This window comes from Monodelphis domestica, chromosome 2, assembly GCF_027887165.1.
Source record: "Monodelphis domestica isolate mMonDom1 chromosome 2, mMonDom1.pri, whole genome shotgun sequence".
Taxonomy (NCBI): domain Eukaryota; kingdom Metazoa; phylum Chordata; class Mammalia; order Didelphimorphia; family Didelphidae; genus Monodelphis; species Monodelphis domestica.
In genome coordinates this window covers 542,717,773-542,735,629 of record NC_077228.1, presented here as the reverse complement: position 1 = coordinate 542,735,629, position 17,857 = coordinate 542,717,773, and the positions used below count along the sequence as shown (strand labels likewise).

Below are 17,857 nucleotides of genomic sequence, written 5' to 3'. Positions count from 1 at the left end.
CTCGCTGCACCCTACCAAAGGTTTCCCATTGACAGGGTTCTCAGCTCTGAAATGACCTACACGTGGAATTAAGTTGGCCCCCTTAGGTGTGTTTTTCTTCCTTTCTGTTTGGTAATGAAGCCACAGGGTGAACATTAACTAAATGTCGCACACAAGACAGCCAAATCAACGACACACGGGAACCCAGGTTGAATTTGGTTCTGAACGATGTACTGGAAACTCAGCATGTCGCCTGGACAAGGGTTAAACAGGAATGCTTCTGGGAGAGGATAGAAACAAAAACCTTGGAATTCCCAAGCCAACTGTTCAACGGGAAAGGAATGCCCAGGCCTCACTGTTGTGGGTGGGAGGACTGATACAAGCTGAGGGAGACGCATCTAAGCCAAGTCCTGCTGAAAGTTGGGTCATGGTCCCTGAGCTTCCCTGCCATACTCATCCAGTGCTGCATGTGCTAAGGCTGTACCTGGAGCACTGGATTGCAGGGATTCAGCAAATATTCGGGAGGGGCCCAAGGAAGGAGACAAGGAGTGTGGGCATACAAGGACCAGTTTAGTCAAGTGGGTGTAGGGAAGATGGGGAAAGGTAAGGAGAGAGCAGGCTTCAGCCGTCCAAAGGACCGTCATTTAGAGATGGGCCTCCCCTTGTTCTGATTGGCCCTGGAGAGCCGAAGCGGAGCATTGGGTGGAGGGTGCCAAGAGGGAGGAAAAGCTTCCCAGGAATTCCAAAATGGAAGGGGTGTCCTTGAGAGGTGGTGGAGTGCCCATCATTAAGGGTCTCCAAGCCCATTCCAGGCGATCCCTTTTGGGGGGATTTCCTGTAGGTTGGACTGAGTGCCTTGGAGTCCCCCCTGACACACACACACACACCCTGCAACAAAGAGTAGTTGAAGAGGGGAGGAAAGGGCCTGGTCATACTCAACACCAACTCTAGCCCACTCCAACTCTCAGCCACTGAACTGGTCTCGTAAACGTCCTAATAAAGAGCTAAAGAGAGGAAGAGTTAGGCCAGGTGAAAGGCAGCCCAGCATCCTTCCCAAGATGGGCCGAGTGGCAATCGTGCCGATTCGTGATAATTCATGATAGCGGCATGAAAATGGCACTCAGGAAATCTGTTTGACAAAAATGGCGCCCCAGGTAAGGCTGGCTTCTTGGAGCCCAGTTCTCCCTCTCAGGCTGGGTCCACACAGCAGGGACTGACGGATACACGCGGCCAGGCAGACGTAGCGGGGGGGGGGGGGCTCTTGAGCGCTTCTTTGGTGATCGGGTCTCCATCTTGCCTTGATCTAGCATCCCATCTGCTTTCCCATTACATATCCGTCCTTCCAACGGGGCTAGGCCCGGCCAGTCAAGGTAGAGGTGGGAAAGGGTGGTTCTTTGGACAGAAACCAAACCTGCCCGCTTAGGATCTGTGGCTTGTGTAAACTCTGCCTGACAGGGCTGGGCTGCTAAATTGGATGTGGCAGGATTGGAATTCGTGGCCTTCAGGGCCTTAGAGCTCAGTACTTTCGTGGGCCGCGAACAGCAGAGGCTTCTGATTCCCAGAGCAGGCCCAGAACATCCATCTGCTGGGCAGCAGCTCTGACGTGCCTCCAGTCCCCTGGAGGAGCCAGCATCTGTGCTGAGCAAAAGACCGCCCACCTGCCTGCCCCCCTGGCCCTGCCCGCGATGGGGATGGCAGCAAGGGAAGCAGGCTCACCGTGGAGCTAGTTCGCACGAGCGGGGCCAAGAGAGCCGCTCACCAGCCACCCACGTCGCCCGCGATGCCCCCAGCGTGCGGCCTTCCTCCTGAGCGTTGGGGGAAGGAGGCAGGAAAGGGCTCCAGGACTGGGGCGACCCGGCCATGTCTGGCCCTGCTCTCCCCAGGCCAGACCGCAGGAGGGTGGCTGGTCCCCGAGCAGTAGGGCTGAGGAGGATGCTGTGATGGAAGCCGCTGTGCGGAGAAGGCGCGGTGGGGGACAGTCCTCGGGGCAAGGGAGAGCGCGGCCCCTGACCCGGCCTCTTCTTGGGGCTGGCTCTGGCCTCTGACTCCACCTGCTCTCTCCTGGATGTACTTTGGGCAGGCCTGGCCGGCGAGGCCGCGCTCAGAGGATGCAGAGCCTCCCTGGCGGCCTCGGCTGGCCCGGCTCGGCCACGGCCACTGCGCGCTCTTGACTCTCTTCTGATGGGCATCTCTGGGAAACTGTTCTAATGTTCTCTCTCCCTCTCCTTGTCCCTTTCCTAGTCCCCACCGAAAGGTGCCACCATTCCCTACCGCCCAAAGCCCGCCTCCACCCCTGTCATTTTTGCAGGTGGTCAGGTAAGAGCCGACCCGCTTGCTGCCTCCACTGCCAACCTCAGCCTTTTGCTGCAGCACCAGCCGCTGCCCGTTAGTGCCCTCAGGTTTTCTCGCCTTCTCCTGTGCATGTCTCGCCCCATCCATAGCATGCCCCGCAGCTGGGCACAGAGCTCTGTCCTTGTCACAGCTGACCAAACCAGCCCAGCGAACTCTGCCCGCCCTGCCGCTGGCTAGGCAACCAAGGGACGTGCCTCCTTCACTAGAACACGAGCTGAGAACGAGTAGGCTGTTCTCTGCCTCGCTCTCTGTCTCTCTGCCTCTGTTTCTCTCTCTGTGTCTCTGTCTCTCTGCCTCCGTTTCTCTCTCTGTGTGTCTCTGTCTCTCTGCCTCCGTTTCTCTCTCTGTGTCTCTGTCTCTCTGCCTCAGTTTCTCTCTCTGTGTCTCTGTCTCCCTGCCTCAGTTTCTCTCTCTGTGTCTCTGTCTCTCTGCCTCAGTTTCTCTCTCTGTGTCTCTGTCTCTCTGCCTCAGTTTCTCTCTCTGTGTGTCTCTGTCTCTCTGCCTCCATTTCTCTCTCTGTCTCTGTCTCTGCCTCCGTTTCTCTGTGTCTCTGTCTCCCTGCCTCAGTTTCTCTGTGTCTTTGTCTCCCTGCCTCAGTTTCTCTCTCTGTGTCTCTGTCTCCCTGCCTCAGTTTCTCTCTCTGTGTCTCTGTCTCTCTCTGCCTCAGTTTCTCTGTGTCTCTGTCTCTCTCTGCCTCCGTTTCTCTCTGTGTGTGTCTCCGTCTCTCTGCCTCAGTTTCTCTGTGTCTCTGTCTCTCTGCCTCCGTTTCTCTCTGTGTGTCTCTGTCTCTGCCTCAGTTTCTCTGTGTCTCTGTCTCTCTCTGCCTCAGTTTCTCTCTCTGTGTCTCTGTCTCTGCCTCCGTTTCTCTGTGTCTCTGTCTCCCTGCCTCAGTTTCTCTGTGTCTCTGTCTCTCTGCCTCCATTTCTCTCTCTGTGTCTCTGTCTCTGCCTCAGTTTCTCTGTGTCTCTGTCTCTCTCTGCCTCAGTTTCTCTCTCTCTGTCTCTCTCTGCCTCAGTTTCTCTCTCTGTCCTTGGCTCTGTCGCTCTCTGCCTCTCCATCTCAGGCTCTCAACAGAGTAGCCAGTCTGTGCCATAATGCATTCAGCAGAGGTGGGCTTGGCGTATTCCAGAAGGAAGGCTCCAGCCCAAAGATGTCGCTGCCCCCTCACCGTGGCTCAGGACCCAGTAGAAGGAGCACTGGAAAGGCAGCTCCCGCCTCCCTCTGGCAGCCAGGGCCAAGGAAGTTTTCGTTCCACCCCAGATTTCTAAGGCCTCGTCCTTTGGGGATGCCATTTCCTGGCAGAAATGTTGTCTTCCCCGACCCACAGTCCTAGCGTGCTATCCGAGCAGGAAGCTACAGCTGCTGCCCAGTGGGGAAAACTAAGGCGAGAGGGCAGCTTCCCCCCAGACAGCGCAGGGGTCCTGGGGACCAGCCTCTTGGCCAGGGCCTCCCCTCCCTCCTCGCTCTGCTTCTGCTTCGCCTCTCACGGCGGGGCCCTCCGAGGAGCACTGCTTGCCCATGACCACTTCCAAGTGTCAGTCTTGAACCCTGGGCAGCGAGAGAGGGCTGGGTGAGGGCCCGGGGACAGGACGGGACTGCTATTTGTCTGTGGAGAGAAGGCTTGTGCCTTGCCCTTCCCCTCCCGTCTCCCCATTCTGGTCTCTGAGAAGGAGATGCTGGCCACCCCCACCCCCGCCTGCCCAGCCAGGGCCTAAAAGCACATACAATTCTTGCCCAATTGGCCACGGTCAGCCTGTGGACGAGCTCTGGGCCCAGCTGTTCAGTGAATCGTGCCTTTAGGAAAGAGAGAGAAAGACTGAAGCCTTCCCTGAGCAATGATTGGATGCCAAGTGAAACGAATCTCGGGAATGGAGAGCAGGTGGCCAGAGAGAACACACAGACACATCCATGCACACACATGTAGATGTACACGCTTGTCCAGGGCTAGGCACGGGCCCCACGCACACACTCCTCATTTCGGCACTCCAACGGCTTTGCCTGTTTAGGCATCCCCAGGGTGTGTCGGGCTGCCGTGGTGAGCTTGACTTATAAAGGAATCTTATTGGGGAGAGGCCTTCGCTCCTGCCTGCGCCCCGTCTGTGTCCCTGTCTGTGCCCGGCACACTCCCTCCCCTCTCGAAGACTCGACTCACTCCTCTGGAGGGAGAGCAGTCCGTGCCCCATGGGACGTCGGGAGGCATAAGCATCCTGAGCTGCTCCCCGGCCACAACCCGACGGTAAGAATCCCTTTTCGGCCCGGCGTTGAGAAAGTGCCGTTTGTGAGCACCAGCCCTCACGGGGGATTCTCAGGCCGTGAGCCAGGGGGAGACACCAGTGGTGCCAGACAAAGCCGTCGGGCCATGTCTTTAAGGAAGGAGGCCCGTTTGATGGAGCCAAGCGACCCTTGTGTCTAGGATCAGTCCATCCAAGCCTCGCAGCAACTCTGGTTGCTGCGTGCCGCCCACCCTACTGCAGCTGGCCAGGGTTGACTTGCGCTCTTGGCCCCAGTGAAGGCCCCAGGAGGAAGGTGGATGGACAGGGAGCTTTTTTTCCCCCCATCAGACGGGGAGCAGCATGCGCACCTCCTCCCAGGTCCCATGATTCAGCCACCAGCACCAAAATGGAAAGCCAGGTGTTGTTGCTGGTCCCTGCAGTCCTTGTGCCTGCCAGGGTTCCCCAAAGCCATCCTGCCATTCCCAACCATCCCGAGAAGTGGGTTCTAACTCGGGGACTCCCGTCCGGGAGTGCCCAGACCCAGCCCAAGCCCCAGAAAAGATGCCATCCCTGCCCAGGGGGGAGGCATGTGGGAAACAGGCTGACTTGGGGCAGGAGGAATAGGCAGCCTAAGATGGGAATGCCCAGTGTTCTGGACTGCCTGCGATGTGCACTTCCCGGGACAACCCTTTGTAGGCACCCCAGGCGAGCTGTCCCACAACATCCCCCCTCAGTTCCCCCAACATCTGAAGGCTAGCTGGGATCCCCTCAGAAACAAACGCCCTCTTGGACTGGCGGAGGGACTCTCCACACCCATACCAGGAGGCAGAGCCCCAAGTCTGGGCCCGCTGGGCTCGGCCCACCTCTGATAAGATTCCTTTATTCCCAAGTGGTGCAGCCCAGTTTATGCTCTGTCCCGGCAGACCCAACTGGGCTGTCTGGGCCCTGGGGGGAGCCTTCCTGCTTTGACAGAATCTGGGCTCTGCCCAGACTGGCAGGCAAAGGCCCAGGCACGGCGCACGAAGCCCTCCGCAGTGTTTCTCATGACTTGCACTCGGCCCGTGGCAGGGAGCTCTAGCTCTGGCCCTGCCACCTGCAGCTGGCTGCCTGTGGACCAGGGCGCTCGCAGGGGATACCCTCCAGTCCCTTCCTGGTCTGGAGGCAATTCTCCAGAGGGAATCCCGGATGGGCCCCTCGGACCCATGTGCCAGTCCGGTGAACGAGCCCCGAGCCCCATCCATCCCCTTGTTTCTGAGTGGATCTCCGTGCTCCCATGATGCCCAGCGGTGCCCCCCTCCCGACAGGAGCGCCCTCGTCTCCCAGGCTCACCGTCGCTGCCTCACACGCCTCACGCACACACGTCACTGCTCTCTCGGCCCGCCGCGGCTCCTCGAGGCCAGCCTGCCATTTCCCTGCGGTTCTCTGAGAAGGCCCGACGGGCACAGAGAACCGCGGCTCTCGCGCGCCTCGTCTTTCCTCTCCCTTTCCAGAGTGGCTTCCTCTTCGGTTTGCCATGACTTCGGAAGCCTCCCTCCGAAATCATCTCAACGAGGAAGTGGTCCAGGAAGCCCTGGGGGGCCGGGTCGGTGGCTTTCCGAAGTGAGGAGACTCGCGAGGATGCAGGAGCAGAAGCACTGCCCTGATGGGGGGGGGCGGGGGGCCCCAACGTCCTCAGGAGAGCTCAGCCCATCCTTGCGCCCTTGGGAGGGGCAAAAGAGTGATGTGAATGGGGGTCTCGCCATCCTTTGGCGCCCACATCATCCCTTGAACCTCTGAACTCCAGCCCCTGCTCGGACGGGTCGCTTATTATTGGCTTCTGCCGACGACTCGCCGGTCAGACGAACCCCAGTTTGGGGGGAACGAGGCGCCCCGTGTCCTTGGTAGGCCTTGTGGCTGATTGAAAAACCACGGCCCGGAAAGCATCGTCTAGGCGGCGATCGGCAGTCCAGGCCGGCCTATTGGGTGGCCACCCATCTCTCAGACGTGCTTCTCCCCCCAAGAAGGCGCCCGTAAATTGGGGGCCACTCATTGTTCTCTGCTCACCAGATCGACTGCTGTCAGGCCCAGGTGGGATCCCAATTCCCGGCTTCTCCTGCACTACCAAACAGTGGAAAGAGCCGGATCGGGAGTCAGAAGTCCTGAGTTCCAGTCCAGCCTCTTCTGCTTACTGGCAGTGCGAGTTGGGGCCTTCCTGCCTTGGTTTCCTCATCTGGTCTATGAGAAGGTCGAAGGCCCCAACTGGCAGACTCCTGGAGCTCCTGCCGGAAGGGACCTGAGCCCGAGTCTGAGCCTCCCGGCTTGTCGACACGAGCTCTGGATCCCTTCCGGCACGAGATCGGAGCCCCTCCCAAGGGCGGCCTGGGATGGGACGGGCTCTCTCCCGCCGGGGAGAAGGGCGCGAAGGTCCACAGTGGACTCTCCCAGCCATTCCAGCCCGTCATGACGGGGCTCTTGAGAGAAAACGGCCCCTGGAGCGGAGGCCCACGAGCCCAAGACGTCTGAGGGACGGTTAGCCTTGTATGGGGCGCTCGGACGTCCTGGCTCGGTCTGTGAAAGAAAAGGGACGCACACACGTGTGCCTGTGTGCATGTGTCTAGGCAGCATGTATGCCACACGCACATACATGTCCAGAGGTGTGAGCATACGTGCATGCGTTTATATGTCTGTCGTCTTCCCATCAACATGCATTGAGTTCCTATGCATGAAGCCCCGTAGCACACGAGGTTGTGACAGACACAGGATGGCTGGGACGTACGTGTTCCCTGCCTTCGGGGAGCTCAGATTCAAGGAAGATGCGAGCCAAGAGGGAAAGAAGGCCGGCCCGGGCATCCCCTCCGCACAGGGCCTGGCTCCCTCTGCAGAGGGGGCACGAGCACGGGCTCTGTGTCCTGGCAGAGATCCGCCAGGGAGCTCTTGTTGGGGACGGGATTCGATCCCGGTTCTCCAGGAGGACATGACCTCCCTTCAGGCAGCAGCTCTTCTCCTTGTCTCGGCATCTCCAGCCCCTGACACAGTGCCTTGTACACAGTAGGCACTTAATGTATGCCTACCAGAATGGCCCGAACTCCTTCCCATGAGACCCAGGACCCCGAGAGCCTCGCCCTACACCTTTAGGTGGCCTTTCCTCATAGGCAGCTCATTGGCCGCCAAAATCTCAGCTTCTCAAGTGCTCTCGCTATCACGGGAGAAAGCCCTGAATGCAGTGCCCAGTGGGTCTCCCCCAGGATGACATCCCCGGCAGTCACTAGTGGGCCTGGGGACGGCGGGGGCCACGCTGGGGAGGAGGGTCTCGACTTCCCGAACTAACGCTCGGTTTCTCTCTTGCAGGCCTATACAATTCAGGGACAATATGCTATTCCACACCCGGATGTGAGTTTTTACCTCGTTTTCTTATTCTCCACCCGCCTTGTTAACTCTCCTGCCTGCATGCAGCTGTTCGTCACTCCTAATATTAATATTACGCACTAATATTAATACCACTGACTAAGTGTAACTGGCCTGTGCAGTCTCCGTATGACCTCGTAGCCTTCTAACCCGTTAGCACTAACTGGATTAATCCTGAGGACTTGGCCTGATGTTAAATTGTTGGACTGTCCCGTGCTGTCCCCCTCCACGGTGTCGTTTCTTCTAGAATGCCCCTCGCTCCCCCTCGTCCACCCGCCACGGAGAACCTTGTCCCTGTGAGTCTTGTCAGGATGCTCATGGAAGCAGGTCGACCCAACAGCGTGGAGAGGCCCTTCGGACCAGTCCGCTGCCAAGTTGGGTCCCTCCCCACGTATCGCATGTGGGCTCTTCCTGCAGAAGGGAAGCTGGGATGGCTGGCAGTGCCGGACTGCTTTCCTCTTAAGAGATGTAGCACACCAGACGCCTGGCTTCAGGGGTATCCTGGAAGCTGCCACCCACTCAGTTTACCTAGAGATGGGGGGGGGGGGACACGCGTGTGTCTGTATTGCCTTCATTAGTCCCTGAAAAAAAGCAGCAGCAGCAGCAGCTTCAAGACGTGGAAAATGAATAGATGAGAGTCCCTCCCACCTCCACGTTGTGTCAACTTCTTGCATGCTGGTGAGCTTTGGATGTTGAGAATGTGTTGAGCAGAGAGTGTGTAGGACTGCGGAGGAGTCCGAGGCGTTGGGAGGGTGGGGGCCAGATTCTTGTTACTCTGGGTGTTAGGAGAGTCCAGTCGTCTCCGTTGTAGTCTGTCATTCCCTGGGAGAAATGGGGGGGGGGAACACTGGCTACTGCACGATTGTGCCACGCGTGGATTTGCTGACTCTGCCCTTTGTCAGCGCCATCTTGATTGTTTCTAAACTGGAGAAAGCGGCTTTCTTGCCTTGTACGTGAGCGTGCCTCTGTGGGTGTCTGTGTGCGCACATAAAACGACAGAAAAGCCTGGGGTCAAGCAGAGCCGCCCCTTGTATGAGTTAGTGATGGGGCGCCAATTCTCCTAACTGGGCATGGAGGGGAAGGAAAAGGCACTTGGATAAGACAGTGATGTGGCGAGGGGAAGGGAGCCCAATGGGCACTGGGTCCCCGAGTCCTGGGCCTGTGCTGAAAGCGGTCTGTGCGCGTAGCACTTGGGAACAAGGAAATGGCTTCTCCCTTCCCCACCATGTCCAGATCTGCTGCTCCCCTTTATCGCCGTCTCCTCATGCCTTTCCTTGTACACCAAGCAAAAGCAGCTCACCAGAGCCGACCCCCAGCACTGCTCCCCTGCCCAGGGTAGGGTCTGTCCAGCCCCACAGTCTCCCACCTCCCCAGAGACCTTTGACCCCACGCAGAGAAAGGCTCCCTTCCTGGCTCCTGTGCTTGAAATAACGATGGCCTCCGTGGCAGAGGGTTGGCCTTTCCGGGTTCCCAGGGCAGCCCAGTAGCTCTACCTGAAGCCTCCACACTGCGCAGGTAGGAAACCTCTCAGGCTTGGGCCATCGCGAGCTTGCGGCCTCAAGCCGCCATGTCTCTGTCCACACCAGAGCACTGATGGACTCAAATGGAAGGCAGATGCTGAGATGCAGAAGAACAGAAGAGGAGTTGGAGGGGCCTCCTGTGGCAGACTTGTGTGGCCTCCCAGCCTCTGCGCTTCCCTCATTCAGGGGTCGATCCAGCAGGGAGCTCGGTGTGCCAGGAGCCGGGCACGCAGTGGGCAGATCTTCCAGGGAGTATGGGGGGCAGCGTGAAGCCCCGGCTCACACACCTGAGAAGGAGGGCGAGGTGGCTTCGATTTCTTGAGAGTGCCCCGGGGCAGCACTGAGGTAGAATGGATGGGGGTTAAGCACGGTTCACCCACTCGGGACCACAAGACTGGTGGCGTGAAATTCACTCCACCAGGATCTGTGTATTTCCATTGGCAGTCTGCCAACATCAACTTGTTTGATCCTCACATCACCGGGAAGGGTGTGCTATTGTTATCCCCTTGTTACAGGCGAAGAAACTGAGTCAGAGTTAAAGTGACTTGCCCAGGGTCACACAGCTAGAAAATAGCTGAGGCTGGATTTGAACTCAGGTCTTCCTGACTCAAGGCCCATTACTCTACCCACTGTGCCCTCTGGCTTTCTGTAATTATTGGGAAGACTACTGGCTTGGAGACCTTGGGTTCCTATTGATGCCAAAGGGAAAGGATAGCCCAGGGTGATTCTTTTTCCTACCCGATCTCTCTGTTTGCTTCAGTCTGCTTTGCAGAGGTCACCCATGGCACTCAGTGGGGGAGTTATTGATTAGGGCCTTCAGGGAAGCCAGGGATCCCAAGAGGTAAAGGCCTGGAGGTGGGAGATGGCGGGCATCTGGCACCGCAGCTGTTTCTGACCAAGCATTAATCAGGATGAACTAAGTGTGTTCTCCCTCCATGGTGCCTCTAGCCATTTCCCCTAAAGAGTCTGAACGCTCGGTGTCACCCTGGCCCCGACTGCCCAGGCGGCTGGCGTGGGGGTGTGGGCCAGGCCATAAAGAGGCTCCTGGCTGCGGTTCGGCCATTGTCAGCACTCTGCTCACATCTCCCCGTCTTCAACCACGAGCTCCAGGAGGGGCTGGAACCATTCATCCTCTGTGGACGTCCCAGCCGGATCCAACAGTTCTGGATCTGATGTCTTCCCTCTTCCTCGGGGCCCCCAGGGTGGCTCTCCGGTGGCCGGGGCGGGATGTTTGTCCGGCAGCCACTCACCCCTCCAGGCGCCCCATCCATCATTAAGACAGTTGGGATAAGTCTCGTGGTGCTGACTGGCGGGCACCCGGACCACGTCTGGCCCCTGCAGAAGGGAGAGAGAAAGCCAGGGGCTGCATCGGACCGGGGGGCTCTCGGGGACCTGAAGAGCCAGCATGGCTTTGGGAAAGGTGTGAAAAGAACAGATGCCTAACTGAGGCGGGCCTGGCCACCGGCCAGTCCAGCCAGCCTTCTGCGAACCCTCTAAAGCCTGGCTGAGGAGATCAACCACCCGCGCATTCCCTGAGCAGAAGCGGCACGGTCTGTGCGGACTCGGGGCTCTCGGAGACTTCCCTGACTGATCCCCGAGCCCAGGAAGCCAACACGCGTGGCCTTTGCTTACCACGTTGGGCTGCTGGCAAGTCCTGGCTCTGGGCTGGCGTTCGTGGAAAAGCCCGTCAGAAGCGGGGCTCGTCCCGAGCTCTTGGCACGGAGCTGTCTGCCGGCTTCCCTGATGCCGCCGCCGCCGCTGATCGGAGGATGGCATCAGCAGGCGGATCGGGTGAGCCTCCGACGGTTGGCTCCGGCTGGCAGCAGGTCCCACACTGGCAGAGGGCATCTGGGCCGCCGTAGGGACGGAGCCAGGAGGAGGCACGACCAAGCCTTGACCCAGGAGAGCTGCACCCAGCTGTTGTGCGGACCCTTCACGACGGCGACTCCCCGATGAGCAGCCTAGCCTGGGTCTGCTGGGGCTGGTCGACCTCCACTGCGGAGGAGGGCCGAGATGGCATCAGTCGTGCGCAGGGTGCCCGGCTCTGGCAGCCAGACCGAGACAAGCTTGCGAGGCTCTACCGCAGCCTGGGTCCGAAGAGCCTGGACAGAGGTGGGGCCTGGAGACATCTCCCGGCTCCTTCGCTCTCCTGCCCGGCGCCTCCTTGCCGTGGGCCTGCCATGCCACGTGGAGCCGAGAGAGGAGGGGATGGAGGACGGGATGGGTGTCCTCAGCGCAGCAGGGCTGACGGCCCCCTCCCTGGAGGGCTCCTCCGCTGGGGACGCTGCCGGCCCAAGACTGCCTGAGGGAAAGCCAAGCGAATGGGGGGACAGGATGCTCCACGCTGGCTCCAGGGAGGATGAGCCACGGCCTGGGGCCGCCTGAGAGGCACAGTGGGGAAGGGCCCCAGGCAGGGGGCAGAGAAGAGAGCGGCCCAAGGCCAAGGGGCCAGCTCAGACCGGGCCCTCCAGGCCTGGGAGCCGGAAGCAGCCACCGCTGGAGAGCTCCCCTTGGGGGCCTGCTTTTGGAGCGGCCGCCATCTTGTATGGATGACACCAGAGCCACGGGGGGCTGCCGTGGCAGGGACCCTGCTTCTGAGGCTCTCCTCGTCTTAGGGAAACACCACCTCGTGCTCACACGGCCTCTCGTCCCCGGGCTGGGAGGGGCTCCCCAAAGCCCCACCCCGGGATCAGGGGTCTCCAGCCCGGCCCAAGGCCTGCACATGCTTTCTGAGGGCTCTGGCTGCTGAGCTGCTTCCCAATGAGAGCCCTCGTGGCCGTCCCCCAGGCTCAGGGGCCGCTCTCTGTGCTGGGCATCCCGGCCTGGGCTCCACTTCAGAGATGGCGAGGGTCACCCAAAGGGTGTGCTAGAGAGGAAGAAGGGAGCCCCTCGGACATTATCGAGTTCCGGCTGCCCACGTCCGAGAGCAGGGCCAAGGCCGTTGGCATCTGTGCCCAGAGCCACGGGCCGGGACTCAAACCCAGGCCTCCCAACCCCAGCCCCGTGCTCATTCTGGAGTGTTTGTGCGGGTGGGGAGAATCCTCCCATCCTGGCTCTTTGGGGTCTGCCAAGCACTTTGCCCCCCTCTTCTCACAGGGTCACCACGACAGCCCTGCCAGGGGAAGCCTGTTATTATCTGCGTTTGACAGATGAGGAGAAGGAGGTTCAGAGAGGCACAGCGGCTGGCCAGTGCTCCTAGCCACAGGTTAGGCCTCTCCTCAAGGTGCTGGGAGGCGGAGCCCGAGAAGGAGAGGATGCAGGAGGCTTCTTGCGCCCCCGAGGGCTGGGGCTCTGGAGCTCGTGGGAGTGTTCCGACAGGCCAGGGCAGCCCCCGCGGGGTTCCCAGCTGCTTTCTGAGAGATGCCAAACAGATGGAGCCACCTGAGCGGCTGCCCCCAGGCCGGGCCCCACCTGCCTGCCCGGCCTTCAGGGTCTGTTGTTCCGTCATTCTTCGGTCGTGTCCAACCCTTCATGATGCCCTTTGGGGTGTTCTTGGCGAGATGCCAGGCTGGCTGGCCCTCTCCTGCTGCGGCTCATTCTACAGATGAGGAAACTGAGGCAAGCAGGGTGGGGCGCCCTGTCCTGTTTCAGCCCGATAGTGAGTGTCTGGGGCAGGATCCGAACTCTGGCCTCCCTTGCTCTGGGCCCAGCCCTACGCCGCACCTCAAACAGACGCAGAAGGCTTGGTGAGCCTCAGAGCGCCCTAGAAACGGGAGCTATTATGGCTGGGTTCCCTTAGTTCTTTGGGTGTCCGTTTGGGCGCGTGGAGTTCTCCGGCTCTGCCCGCTGAGCCTCTCCTGCTCGTGCCTCCCCGCTGCGGAGCCCGCCGGGCCTCGGGGTCTCTCCCCATTTCTGGGCTTCCTCTGAGGACCGGCTGGGGTTGGGACCTTCTTCCAGGCCCTGCATGCCTGCTCCATTGCAGACGAGCCTCCCCGCCAGGAGGAGCGGCGCCCGGGGCGCGGGGGCCGGGCTCCGCCACCACCGCGTTTCTTCCTTTGAGCTCTGGAAATGAGCTTGCAATGGCTGCTTCTCGGAGCTTGGTCTCAGGGAGCGCCCAGTGGCTTGCACTGCTTGATGTGGCGCTAATCTGGCCCTCACAACCCTGCGGAGAAGAGAGGGGCTGCCACCACCCCATTGCACAGAGAAGGAAACTGAGGCTCAGAGGCGAAGGAACCTTCTCAGGGCAGCACAGTCAGGGAGCTTCAAGGGTAGGCTTTTGTTTTTAATAAGCCCTTCCCTTCTTAGGATCTATGCCAAGGCAGAAGAGTGGTCAGGGCTAGGCAATGGGCGTTAGGTGACTTGCCCAGGGTCACCCAGCTGGGAAGTGGCTGAGGCCACATTGGAACCCAGGACCTCCCATCTCTGGGCCTGACTCTCCATCCACTGAACCACCCAGCTGCCCCCAAGGGCAGGTTTTGAACTCTGGTCTTCCTGATTCTGAGTCCAGTGCATGATTCCCAGCCCCAGGTAGCGGGGTGCTGCATTGTGAAGATAAGGACTCTCCTTAATGGGGTGTTTTGGAGGAGCCTGCAGAACTCTCCACGGCGCACCCTGGATGGAAGAGAAGGCCCAGGCGGCCCAGGAGAGGGCTGGGCATGGAGAGGCGAGCCAAGGGTGCTCTCCCATCTCCAGAGGAGGAAGGGTTAGAGGAACATCTCGGAGTCCAGATGGAGGAATGGAGACCTGGAAGTCACACGGGGGAAGCAGAGCCGGCCAAGTGCCCCCTGAGCCTCCGCAGTATGCGCGCTCCTCGTCTCCCTCTAAGGGAGCACCCGGAGGGCAGGGCCTTCCTCTCGGCCTCCCCAGCTGCGGGCACTTATACCTGCCTTTGTTTGATTCGTGTTCTTTGGGGCTGCTCTCCTGTGGCAGTCACCGACGGCCCCTTGCCGAGGGAATGGGACAACCCGAGGACCCGCAGGGTGCACGCCGGAGTCCCCCCTGAAGGGCGCTGGGCGCACGCGCCAGGCTCTGGTGGGTGGGGCGGGCCCCAGCGGGCTCTTCGGGGCCCGGAGTCCAGCCGCCACCAGAGCCCTCGTGCTGGCTCAGGCCCCGGCGCGGCCCGGGGGGTCTCTTTTCTGACCTTTGCCCACCAGAGCCGCCCGCCTTCCCTTTCAGCGGCTCTGGCAGGGACGTTCTCAGACGGGCCCGGCGGCGTGGCCACGGCGGGGAAGAGCGTCCCTAGTGGGAGCCAAGATGGTGCCTCAGCGGGGGGAGCCCTCGTGGCCTCGGTGGCCTGCCAGAGTCACCAGCGACAGGGCGGCGCGCCTTGGGGGACCCGGATGGTCTGTATGAGCCGTGTGACGAGGCTTTGCCTCCGTCCCCTCGAGTGCAAACGGGGCTCGCATCGCCCCTGGCTCTTGAGTGTGAGGCGGGTCGCTGCGCCTGCGTGTGGATGGAAGGATGCACGCCCACGGGCCCCTGGGCCTGTCTTCAGAGATGTGCCTGGGTGTGTACGCAAAAGTGTGTGCACGTGTGTGTGCGTGCGTGTGCATATGTGCCGTGTGCACATTGCATTGTGTCATCTGCATGTGTGTGTGCCCATGCCTGCGGGTGTGAACATGTGTGTGCACACGTGTCACGTGTGCGTGTGGGTGTGTACATGTGTGGCACGTGGGGTGTGCCCTGCACACATGTGTCCTGTGTGAGAACATGTGCCTGTGTTTACATGTGTGGCATGTGTGGAGTGTACACGTGTGTACACATGTGTGGCGTGTCGGCGTGTCTGCCCCTCAGCGTACAGAGAGGAAGCAGAGTCCTCCCGCGCTGCTGCCGTCCAGTGTCCCCAGCAGACAGACGGTGGCTCCAGCCTCCTCCCCGCCTTCCCTTGTGCAGCACCGAGTGGGCAGGGGTCCGCAGGCCCTCTGCGCCCAGGGCGCCCCCCCCGGCTGCCGCCATCTCTGCCCTCCTCGGGGCCGCAGGCCGTCCCGGCTGACCGAGCGCGGCGAGGAGAGGGTCGGAAGGAAGCCTGGCCGGCCCTCGGCCCGCTTTGGGCTGGGAAGCAGAGAGGCCGCCGCCAGGCTGCCACGCACGTCCGAGAGCCCCCGGGGGAGCTTGTGGCCTGGCCTGGAGGCCGCCGGAGCCGGGGAGGCCCAGAGCGCCTGCGGTTCTCCTCTCTCGGGGAGGCCACGGCGTGCTTTGGGCCGAGCCAGGCCTGGACAGAGGGAGAGATGGGCGGAATCGCCAGAGGAGAAACGGGCCGGCGCTGGGAGCTGGACGTGGCCGCCATGGCTTCCGCGCAGCCTCGCTTTGTCTCCCCAGGTCGCGCCGTGCACCCTGGGCAGTGCCCGCCCTGGGGAAGGGCCGGTGCCCCTGGGAATGGCTCCGTGAAAGGAAGGGGGAGGCCGGGCAGAAGAGAGGGTTGCCCACGGCTCGGGGGTCCTGGAGGCCCAGCGAGGGCCTTCTCGAGTCCGGGAGGAAGCCGCCGGCGTGCCGCAGGCCTCCGGTCCGCGGGAAGCCACGCGCCAGTCTGGTGGCCCCAGGCGAGAGGAGCCCTCAGCGCAGCCGCTTCCTGCAGCCACCAAGCGGCTCGCCCTCGGCGCCTGCCCAGCCCAGCCCCGTGCTGGCACCTTCTGCCTTGGGCACCCCGTGCCAGGCGTTGGCGGCGCATCCATCGAGGGCGCTGGGCACCAGCAGGGAGGCACCCTGACCGAGGGTGGCCGCCCTGGCGGGGACGATGCTTTCAGCTCTCCCTTTCACGATGGAAAGCTCCGTCCGGGCACCCGAAGCGCCTGGCATCGTGCGCGGGTGCCCACCCGGCACGTGCTCTGTGCCCGGGTCCTGGCTCAGCCGGCCTCACTGGCCGCCCCTCCTTGGTGAAGGGAGCGCGGAGGTGCCCCGGCCGCGTGGGCCCCACTCTGTGCCAGGGGAGGAGGACGGAGCCGCTGGGCCAGGCCTCGGGGGCAGAACTGGCATGGAGAGGTCCGAAGCCCCCCGCGAGACCCCTCTGAGAGTGAGCGGAGGCGGGGGGGGCGCTGGCACCGCTCGCAGCTCTGCAACCTCAGCCTTCCCCCAAAGAGGGGCCGGGGGGGTCCTCTCCCGTCTGCCCTGCCGGGGGCTCCCTCCTTCTCCCGGGCCCTCCCTGCCCTCTCGTGCCCGGGTTCCCCAGGGCCACTGCTTTGCGTCCCCCCTGTGGCTGCTGCGTGGCTGCCCTGCCTTCCCTCCCCCCCAGGGCCCAGGCTCCGTGTCTCTGCGCCTCTGGAGGTGCCCAGGACCTCGTGTCGGGGGAGGGGCTCCGCACACCCTCCAGGCGCGGCAACCTGGCCAGCTTGGCAGGGCCCAAAGACCGTGTGACCGCGCCGACTCCGTGCCAGGGCGGCGCCTGCCCTGCTCAGGGACAAGAGCTGGGCCCGGAGGGCGGGAGGTGGCAGGGCTTTAGGGCCACGGTTAGATCCCGAGGGGGGCGGCACCCCTAGAGAGCCCGCAGACACCGGGCTGCTCAGCCCCTGCCTCAGTGGGCCCCCAGGAAGGCAGGTGGAAGTCCCGGAGCCTTGGCAGGGGAGGACCCAGGGGCCCATTGGCCCAGCGGAGCCAAGGCTGCCCCTCCCGGCCAGCAGCAGCGAGGGAGCGCGGCTGCCAGCGATCCGGGCTTCCTGCATTTACCCAGGCCAAGTCCTTGTGTTGGTGTTGGTTTGTGTGGGCCGTGGCTGCCGTGGCGCCCCGTGTTCTGTTCTCAGTACCTCCTTGTTTGATTTTGCTTCACTGTGACGTGTACTCGATGACAATAACCTTCTTAGTTCTAATGTCCCTCCTACCCCTCAGCAGTTGACCAAGCTCCACCAGTTGGCCATGCAGCAAACCCCCTTTCCTCCCCTTGGACAGACCACCCCCGCTTTCCCTGGTACGTACCCACATGCCCTTTACTGATTTCCTCCTCTCTGACCTGCAGCCTCTCTGCCTCTGTCTGCCTCTGTCCGCCTCTCCATCTCTCTGTGTCTCCGTCTCTCTCTGCCTCTCCATCTCTCTGTCTCTCTGTGTCTCTCTCCACCTCTCTCTCCCTCTCTGTGTCTCTCTTTCTGTGTCTCTCTGTCTCTCTCCACCTCTCTCTCCCTCTCTCCGTCTCTCTCTCTCCATCTTTCCGTCTCTCTCTGCCTATCCATCTCTCTGTCTCTCTGTGTCTCTCTCCACCTCTCTCTCCCTCTCTGTGTCTCTCTCTCTGTGTCTCTCTCCATCTCTCTCTGCCTCTCTGTCTCTGTGTCTCTCCATCTCTCTGTGTCTCTCTCTGTCTCTCTCCACCTCTCTCTCCCTCTCTCTCTCTCTGTCTCTGTCTCTCTCTGTCTCTCTCCATATCTCTTTGTCTCTGTCTCTCTCCATATCTCTCTGTATCTCTGTTTCTGTCTCTGTCTCTGTCCCTCTGTCTCTCTGTTTCTCTCTGTCTCTCTCTGTCTCTGAGCTTTTAAAGTGTTTAATGAA

The 17,857-nt window shown here is 61.3% G+C and overlaps 1 protein-coding gene across 13 annotated transcripts in view; it reads left to right on the top strand.

Moving 5' to 3' along the window:
* PCBP3 (poly(rC) binding protein 3) overlaps positions 1-17,857 on the top strand; it is a 240,162-nt gene that overhangs the window by 207,865 nt on the left and 14,440 nt on the right. For 3 of the 13 annotated variants that reach the window (XM_056814564.1, XM_056814575.1, XM_056814566.1), the window contains exons 11-13: positions 2,221-2,364; positions 7,872-7,913; positions 17,210-17,285. In XM_056814564.1, the coding sequence (XP_056670542.1) occupies positions 2,221-2,364; positions 7,872-7,913; positions 17,210-17,285 (262 nt within the window). Of the gene's footprint in view, positions 1-2,220; positions 2,365-7,871; positions 7,914-8,175; positions 17,287-17,857 lie in introns of those variants that run through there. The other 10 variants (XM_056814574.1, XM_056814563.1, XM_056814565.1 and 7 more) reach the window with 6 other exon arrangements.